The sequence below is a fragment of the Myxine glutinosa genome, chromosome 13 (genome assembly GCF_964187855.1).
Source record: "Myxine glutinosa chromosome 13, kmMyxGlut1.1, whole genome shotgun sequence".
Classification (NCBI taxonomy): Eukaryota; Metazoa; Chordata; class Myxini; order Myxiniformes; family Myxinidae; genus Myxine; species Myxine glutinosa.
In genome coordinates, this window is record NC_136273.1 from 74,466,498 (window position 1) to 74,476,393 (window position 9,896).

At 44.8% G+C, this 9,896-nt stretch overlaps 1 protein-coding gene across 2 annotated transcripts in view; it reads right to left on the reverse strand.

Moving 5' to 3' along the window:
- LOC137412123 (rho-associated protein kinase 2) overlaps window positions 1-9,687 on the reverse strand; it is a 79,108-nt gene extending 69,421 nt beyond the window's left edge. Inside the window, exons 1-7 of one of the 2 annotated variants that reach the window (XM_068097389.2) lie at window positions 9,277-9,687; window positions 8,305-8,447; window positions 5,371-5,452; window positions 5,012-5,112; window positions 3,888-4,025; window positions 3,196-3,371; window positions 3,017-3,101 (exon numbers count right to left, since the gene is read on the reverse strand). In XM_068097389.2, the coding sequence (XP_067953490.2) occupies window positions 3,017-3,101; window positions 3,196-3,371; window positions 3,888-4,025; window positions 5,012-5,112; window positions 5,371-5,452; window positions 8,305-8,397 (675 nt within the window). In that variant the 5' untranslated portion in view covers window positions 8,398-8,447; window positions 9,277-9,687. The remainder of the gene's footprint in view (window positions 1-3,016; window positions 3,102-3,195; window positions 3,372-3,887; window positions 4,026-5,011; window positions 5,113-5,370; window positions 5,453-8,304; window positions 8,448-9,276) is intronic. The other variant, XM_068097391.2, reaches the window with a different exon arrangement.
- Window positions 9,688-9,896: the final 209 nt, after the last annotated feature.

The window sequence follows — 9,896 nt, forward strand, 5'->3', positions numbered from 1 at the left end:
GAAGTTGGAAAGAGGATTGACGAGAAGAGGAAGAAGTTCAAGGAGTGGCAGAAGGCGAAGGGTACGGGGCAGAAAAGGCAGGGCATGAAAGTTATAAGGCAGCAAAGAAGGCTGCAAAGAAAGAGGTAGCAAAGACGCAGGAGACATATCCGAAAATGTTCGTAGAACGCTTGGATTCGGAAGAGGGACAGAGAGCGGTATTCAGGATTGCAAAGCAGATAGCGAAAGAGAGGTGTGATGTGATGGGGGTGAATTGCTTGAAGGATGAAGTCGGACAAATCGTTGTGGACCCAGATGGAATTAAAGGAAGATGGAAGAGATATATGGAAATGCTGTTGAATGCAGAGAATGAATGGGACGGCAACATAGAGAGTAACCCAGTTTTAGGACCGGCAGAGAAGATAACCGAGAAGGAAGTTGAGGAAGCAATAAAAGCAATATAAAAAACACAAAAAAACCACCTTTAGAGGCCATTTTTCCCCGCAAGCGGGGATTGGCCTTTTTCGGGGACCGTGATTGTTGTTGTTTTTTGGTCCCCTTTTTGAAGCAATGTTTTACGGCCGGATGCCCTTCCTGCCGCCAACCCTTTTTGTCGCCTTTTTATGACAAACAGGGAATTACCAGTGAACTGGTACTCAATTTGCCGACCTCGGAAGGATGACAGGCTGAGTCAACCCCCCTGGTGTTAATTCAGCGATCGACCGGGATTCGAACCCAGGATCCTAGGATCCTAAGCTGGCACCCTAGCCGCTAGCCCAACACCAGGCTTAAGCGATAGGCATTGCGATAAAAGCAATGAAGAGTAGAAAAGCGGGAGGGTCGACGTGAGTTGTGGGAGATATGTTGAAGGCAGCAGGAAGTTGGGGTGTGAAGAGAATGACAGAGATCTGTAATCTGGTGGTGAAAGAAGGCCGCATTCCAGTGGATTGGGAACTGAGTACCCTCGTCCCTCTGTACAAGGGGAAAGGTGACCCTCTGGAGTGTGGCTCGTATCGAGCGATAAAGTTATTGGAGCATGGAATTAAGGTATTGGAAAGGGTGTTGGAGAGGAAGATAAGGAAGAAAGTGAAGATCGCCAAAATGCAGTTTGGATTTATGCCAGGAAGAGGAACGACAGATGCGCTTTGTATTGTAAGGCTGTTGAAGGAGAAGTACATGGAGAAGAGGAAGAAGTTGTTTCTTGGGTTTATCGATCTGGAGAAAGCATTCGACAGGGTTCCACGCAAAGTAGTGACATGGGCATAGAGGAAGTTCGGAGTGGAGGAATGGTAGATCAGAGTAGTGATGGCAATGTACGAACAGCGCGCACAGCTGCAAGGATGAAGGACGGGAACAGTCGTGAGTTTGAGGTGAAGGTGGGAGTGCATCAGGGGTCGGTACTAAGTCTACTACTATTTGTAGCTGTGATGGAGGTGCTGGCTCAGAACGTAAAGGAGGGTATACCGTGGGAGTTGTTGTATGCATATGATCTGGTGTTGATCGAGGAAAGTATGGATGGACTGAAGGAAAAGATGAACAAGTGGAAGGAATGTATGGAGACAAAAGGTCTGAAGGTGAATATAGGAAAGGCGAAGGTGATGGCAAGTGGTAAAACATGTGGTGAGGTGGAAGGAACTGGGAAGTGGCCGTGTGCTGTGTGCAGGAAGGGTGTCGGCGTGAACTCCATTCAATGTACAATGTGCGCCAAGTGGGTTCATCAAAATGTAGTGGTCTGAGAGGGTCATTAACCAGTGTGGCAGCTACATTAAAGTGTAAGGTGTGCACAGAGGGAGCTGCAGATGGAGGAAATGTTGAGTTGGATCTTGGAGACGGCGTGAAGCTGGAAGGTGTGAAAACATTTTGCTACCTAGGAGACATACTGAATGGAGAAGGTGGATCAGACTCGGCAACGGTTGCTTGAACGAGATGTGCATGGAAGAAGTTTCGGGAACTGAGTGGCGTGCTGACGAGGAGGGGAGTGTCGTTGAAGCTGAATGGAAAGGTGTATGCTGCATGTGTGAGAAGTGTTATGATTTATGGGAGCGAGACATGGGTAATGAACGTAGACCAGCAACGAAGGCTGGAAAGGGTGGAAATGCAAATGGTTCGGTGGTTGTGTGGAGTATCGTTGAGAGAGAGTAAGACAAATGATGAATTGCGAAAGATGATGGGAATAGAGCCTGTGATGGATGCTGTGAAGAGAATCTGGTTGAGATGGTTTGGCCAGGTGTTGAGGAAGGATGAAAGTGACTGGTTTAGAAGAGTGCTGGAAATGAATGTAGAAGGAAGTAGAGGATGGGGAAGACAGAGAAAGACTTGGCTAAAGATGGTGGAAGAAGAAATGTGGGCAAGAGGGTTAACAAGGGGAGATGCAGAAAATAGGGCAAAATGGAGAAGCGCAAGGCTAACCCCCGCTCTAGCAGGGAAAATGACCTTAAAATGCCTGTTGTTGTATAATACATAAAGGTACCAACTTTGGTCAAATCACATCACTGATTATTATCGCATCAACAAGATTTTTACCTAACATGACCTCTGACATTTGACCTCGTGACCCCAAAATTAAATCAGTTCATCTTTACATCATTATACATACCTGTACCAAGTTTGACTTGTATCTCTTCTGCTGGTCTAAAGTTAGAAACCTATTACAGATTCTGACCTTTGACCTCTTAACCCCAAAAATTAAATCAGTTCATCTTTACCTCATTATAAATACCTCCACCAAATTTGACTGAACCCTTGCGCCATTCTCAAATTATCGCGGGAAGGAAAAACTATCACGGACAGAGGGACAGACAGATGGACGGACAACCCAAAAAACATGTCTCCGGCGACTAAGTCGGCAGGGGCATAGGAATTACAGTAAAAAGTAGAACCAAACATGTATGCATGCACACACGTCAAGGGAAGTGAATGTTCCAATAAAATTATCCAGATTTCTCTCAAACTAGATGCACAACAGGAGGTGCAGGTAATCTGTACAGATTCGAGTTTGGCGTGGTAATGGACAGGGAGGGAGGGGTAGACTTTTTACCGAGTCCATCTTCATGCAGGTACCAAAGTCTGCCAGCTTCACATGTCCATGCTTGTCGAGCAACATATTGTCAGGCTTGACATCCCTGCAAGAAAACAATGAACGTCAGCGTCAAATAAAAGGGAATCAGAAGAGCAAATATGGCGAGGAGAGACACCTGTGCAGTTCCCAGGGTGTACCTGTGGATGAAGCCCATGGAATGGATAGAATCGAGCGCCAACACAACCTCAGCCGTGTAGAAGCGCGCCCACTTCTCAGGCACATCATAGTTGCTCATGAGGTTCACCAGGTCACCGCCTGGCATGTATTCCATGACCATGTACAAGCATCGATCATCCTGAAAGGCGTAGTATAGCTGGAGAGAGAGAGACAGACAGAGAGACAGACAGAGACAGACAGAGAGACAGACAGAGAGACAGACAGAGAGACAGACAGAGAGACAGAGAGAGACAGAGAGACAGAGAGACAGAGAGACAGACAGACAAACAGACAGACAGAGACAGACAGACAGAGAGAGAGAGAGAGAGAGAGAGAGAGAGAGAGAGACAGAGAGAGAGAGAGAGAGAGAGAGAGAGATATTAAAGAAAACTTAAAATGCAAGACGAGTCATAGACAAACCAGTGAGACTTCTCCTGTGTACTCAAACATGGAACATTGGGAAGTAAATGGAAAACTGAATCAGCTATTTCTGGATGGTGTGCTAAATATAAGCACCCTGCAACTAAGAGTTCGAGCTATTTCATTGAAAACCAAATGAGTCATCATTGTGAGACTTCCTATGGGAGAGGTTTCACAATAATCAAACAAACAAACGGAAACAACCGCAGAAGATACGTACTGAAAGTGCAATGAGTGTGTGGTACCTACACACCTGTACAACCCAGGGGCTATTGGCGAACGCCATGATGTCCCTCTCCTCCCAAAAGAACGCTGAGTCAGAGCGCTTGATCATCTCAAACTTGCTGAGAAGCTTCATGGCGTACACCTTCTTGCTGGTTGTATGCCGTACCTTGCACACATGGCAATGCAGTTTCAAGCATTCAAACGAAAGTGGATATAGCATCCGTCACAATGAAACAGTGACTGGCTCTAGCTTTGGAAAGTCACAAGACAAACGGAATACAAAATGGATTTTACCTTTCACGAGAACCGCAGTTATATTAATTAATTGGAAGTTGCTATGTACAGATTCTCCAGTGATGGCCCTAAAACAACAACAACACTCCTGCATCCATTGCTCCCCAACCCCCTCCAACCCTCGTCCCTCTCCCCAACCTTAAGGAACCAATGGAGGACTTGGATCACACAAACACACACACACACACACACACACACACACACACACACACACACACACACACACACACACACACACACACACACACACACACACACACACACACACACACACACACACACACACACCTTTGCCCAACCCTTTAAACTCCATGAAGAGTACAATACATTTTGAAAGCTTGCTACTGCCAAAAGCGACAACCACACTACTTCAGTCGGTCAGCTAGAAAGTTAAACTTTCTGGTTTCAGTCCCCCATCCCGAGCCCCATGACAGCATAAAAGCATTAGAAAGAGCCAAAACATCCGCCTACCTACTCGAAAGGCCAACTAAGAGTTGGAACATCCTGACAGCACCATTAATTTAAATAGATGACCTCAAGTAGTAAACAACCCTGTATGGTGGAACCACTCCAGAAGGCAGGAATTTAACGACACAGCAGGCACAATTAACCAAGGAAGAAAAACAAAATGCAGCAATGTTCAAAATAAGTTCTGTGAAAGCAGACTCACAGGATGCAATTCAATGTTGGAATCTCCACATACGTGGGACTACAATGACGTCCACACTTTAAAACGTTCCACAAGGAAAATGTAGTGAATCACATGGATAAATAGGAAAACCCACGAGGATCAGAACAGCAGCTCAGAATTGTAGCCTCACAGAATGGGAGAGCTGTCCAAATGTCACACCGACTCACCAATTGCACTTCCCCAAACGCGCCTCTGCCGATGACCTTTACTACGTTGTAATCCTCGGCACGCATGCGCAGGTTTTTCGCCTTGCTTACTACCTTTTGATCTGCAAGGTTCAACACCAACATAGCACAGCAAACAACCAAAAGGCTGTGATATTTTGCTTTCCTGTACTGAAAATACAAAGTATAATCAGAGTTTTCCTTTGAAAATAGATATAAGCATGTAGGCATGAAAAGTATAAAATAAATTGCAGAACGATCTTACATCAGATGTTAAAAAAACATAATTATGCCAACATTTGGCTCAATTCAGGAACGAGACCGCTTCCATATTTCTCCAACAGAGATCTAGCACTGCTTACATCGGTTCAAGAAGTTGTCGATGTTCTTGTTCTTGCGCAGGGCAGGAAAGTCCAAGTCATGAACAAGAGCATTAATCCCATCCTGTCAAAGAAACCAATATTAACTTGGTAGCCTTTAGAAAAGGAAATTTTGTAAATTTTCTACCCAAAAGGTCCAACTCAGAACTCCTAAAAATCGAGTCACGGTATCGATTAACAAGGCTTACTGCAAGCAATGCGCACATGAGGAACACACAAAAGCACTATGTAGGGGACGCGGTATCTTCCTGGGGGTTCTGGTAATTCAAGACAGAATATGGCTGAGCCTTCAGACATAAAATAAAGTTTAAAAAATAATAATGAAGAGCTTTTAACCGACATTACATTGCAAGATGACTGTGTGCAATTCCACTCGAAATGTGGCTCTTACATCAGAGGGAAAACTCGCAACCATCAATACAGCGTTTAATCTCCACTCGAGGCATTTTTCAACGACCCGTTAATGTCACATACTTGAGGGGAGGGGGGAAGTGGGGGGAGGTTCAAGCCCTCTTGCAATGTACACCAAAAATGCAATAACTTCATCTGTTCAATGCAGAAGTTGTTCATATGATGCAGCTACCCAAGGTGTTGCTTCTTAGCATATCTTTTTTACAAGACCAAATTCGGATGCTGTGGATGCGAGCTGGACGGACCTTTTTTATTATAAATAAAGGGTCAGTTAAGGACCTCAAACAGAAGAAAAAGTAAAATAATAGAGCAGATGCTACAGGTGGAAAGGAGAAGCGTAGAATGAACCAGACACCCCTGGAGTAAACATTTACACTGCTGCCTGTTCCGAGGACGGAGCAGCAGTACCAGTCTATCATGACATGACGGATGTTCATAAAGTTCCAATGAACAAGATACTCAGTTTAATCAAAGTTTTTAAGATTGAAAGAAATATAACTATCTAAATAGTATGGAAGAGCACTTTTTGTACATTATATACGCCTCATTATCCCCATGCTTTTTGGTTTTGAAAAAAAGAAAAAGAAAAAAAAACAGGGAGATATTGTAATTGGCTTTGTCTGTGTCTATCTGTCTTTCACGCTATCTCCTCCGAAACGGTTTGGCAGAAATCCACCAAAATTGGTGGTTATGATCACCACATGGCATGAAGGCACAAGAGCTGCACCATATTTGGTCTGCCCCTTGGGGCAGGGTCAAAACGTCAAATACCAAAAATATATATATAAATCCCAGGCACATTTTTATGAATCTGCAGTCATGATTGGGGGTGAATGAAATATGTAACCATATTTTTTGAATGTGACCTCTGGTTCATGCCGCAGGGGGTGTGGACTTGGGTCACAGGAGTCAAAACGGCAAAAAAATTTAAACTCTTAAATTTGATATTGGGTCATTCCTGGTGGAACTTTTTGCCATATTTTAACTTTACTTTAGGGGGGAAGCGTGGGGATTTGCGATGGCGCGCCATTGACTTCGCTCTAGGTTTACTTCATTTTTGGCACATCGTGAGAAAATTGTAGTGATCTTGTTCGTAGAAACTTTAAAACATCACTCATAACTTTAAGAAGTGAAATTATGTTTGAAGGATTTATAATCCATGTTTATAATTAGCTATCAAAATGTTTTATCAGATCTTAGGATCCTGAGTTCGAATCCCGGTCGATCGCTGAATTAACGCCAGGGGGGTTGACTCAGCCTGTCATCCTTCCGAGGTCGGCAAATTGAGTACCAGCTTGCTGGGATGAATGATCCCGGTGTGTACCCCGGTTTAGAATAGGTACACCGAATCCCTGCGCATCGTAAGAGCGTGACCAAGGGTTGGCGTCAGGAAGGGCATCCGGCCATAAAAACATTGCCTCAAACAGGGAACCATGATTGTCATGGGGCCCGCAAGGCTAACCCCCGCTCCAGCGGGGAAAAATGGCCTTAAAACGATCATTCATATCAAAATGTTTTATCAGTCTCTAGGCCAAAATATGGTTTGACAGGCACAAGAAAGGGAGATTCCTCATGTCTTAATATACACCTTATGCTCAATGGACATATCTCTTAATGCCATCACGTTTACCACAAGGAATTCTGGTGGGGTTCAGGAGAGTAAACACACCATCTTGGTTTATAGATATCGTTTTCAATACCAGCCGACGAGGCAGCACCGATATTTATTCAAAAACTCGCTACAAGTAAACTCCCGCGCAGCAAACTGCATTGCAACAACCAAGAAAACTCCATCATTACATCTTCATCTGTTACCATTGAACCAATCCTTCACCAGACTCGGTGGCATAAACGTTCGCTCTGAATCCGAGAGGTCCGCATTTTGAACCTGCTCCCGGCCGAGTCATGGCAACGACTAAAATGGTGAGTGCTGCTTCCTCGTTAGATGCTCAGCATTTAAAAAGGATAGAGCACAGACAAACCACCAAAAGTTGACAACCATTGCACGGGTTTCATATGTCCGACAGCCTCCTCCTGAATCCTTGCAAGTGCATGCAGATTAATCCAAAGAGTTGGAGGTCACAAGTAAGCTCGACATTGAGCAACACCTGGTCAGCCAGTATCGCAAAGAGCATCTGGAGACCAAGATGGCGAATAACTCCCCATAATTCCTTGCGGTAAACACACCCTGACATCAGTAGGTCTGCGGTGCATTACTTTCAGCGTTTATTGAACAATTTCAAATAGCGGAGAATGTACAAACAGGAAAGCCAGCATAATGTGCTCTCTGGTAAGCCAGCAAGCTGAAGGATGATGCAGCTCCACATTCCTGCCACATCATTAGAATACTGGACGAGTTATATAGGGTTCGACTTCACTGGTTACAAAGGACCACAACTAGGCAGAGCTTTAAGTAGACCACCACCGAGTTATCAAAGCAAATGTATAAAATGGGGAGGTGATCACATCCGAGCATCATATAATCCGAACCGAATGTGCACCTACCAGCAAGCACTCTGCGTTCAGCTCCGATTTGGGGTCACACATCAGACCTCCAAGCTTGCCAATCCGTAAATCCATCCGCTCTAGGGTGGACATGATGCCGGGTAGCGTTGCACCCCCTACGCCACCCGGCTAGCAAGAAACACCTATGTTCAGAGGAGAAACGGCCGGTGTCAAATAGAACCACAACTACCTACACCCAGGTGGTCTTTGGGAGGTGGTCATCTGGTGGACCCATACCAATCAAGTTTCAGAGTTTCAGCACGGTCAGTAGATGATGCTCCCAAAGTCATCGACCGCAAATTCAAAATAATTCTGGACAGACTAACGTTTGAACCATGTGGCCCACCATGCCGGTTACATTCCTCTATTTGAGGGTGACCATTAGGGAGATTGAGGCACAGGAGCCTTAGCCATGGGGGAAACACTAGTTTAGAAAAGGAGACATAACATTAGCCTTAAAGGAGAGGATGGGATTAGTAATTTTTTTTAACATATCACAGACACACAGAGACACAGACAGAGCCGCAGACACACACATAGACACACAGAGACGCAGACAGAGACAGACACAGACACAGACAGAGACAGAGACATAGACATAGACACACAGAGACGCAGACACAGACACACACGCAGGCAGACACACACGCAGGCAGACACACACGCAGGCAGACACACACGCAGGCAGACACACACGCAGGCAGACACACACGCAGGCAGACACACACGCAGGCAGACACACACGCAGGCAGACACACAGACCTGGGGAGGGGGGGGGGGCGGGGGGGCTCAGTTCCACCTTCTGAAACCCGCATATGGCGATGACAACCAATGAGATCAACATGAAAACTACCAGCAAAAAACGACTTTAGTAAAATGTGAAAAGCAGCAACAACAACAACAACAACATCATCAAAGTGAGAAATGAATTAATCACTCTTCAACAATAGGAAATATGACATTTGTACTTACCAGGCTGCCACGAGTTAATCCAGCATGACATCAAACGGTGCGAGGCCAGATGCACTGAGGAATAAGGGTAACACAGTAGAAAAGGAAGAAAGATATCGGGAGGAAGTCCGAAAGACACAAAAGATAACCATAAAGTGGTACAAAAGGCGATGATCAACTATAGGTGGAAATAGAAAGAAGGAATTAAGACGGTGCGAGGAAGGTTAGGCCTTGAAGATACTCCGACATGAAGGAAAGAGAATGTCAACAGCAACGAAATTGCAGGAAAATATCGAAAACGCCGGACAGATATTCTGCAACGCTTGAGTTTTAACATGAAGTCAATATGTCTGCCAACTCCCGTCAGGCCAAGCGGCATTTAGTGGCTTCTTCTTCTTAATCTTCTTCTTCGTACACAAATGTTTTCGATGCAGATTCTCAGATCTACTCGACTAGATACTACATATTATGTAATTTCCACTCCTACGCAAACGTTTGACTTTCAATTTGTGCAATACTTTATATAATTTATATAATCCATCTTTGAGGTGCAATATCAAGATTTTAACGGCGTTCTCCCTCATAATGGCATTTGCAAATCGCCAGGATCTATATATACCATGACGGTCTTGTATCGGTTC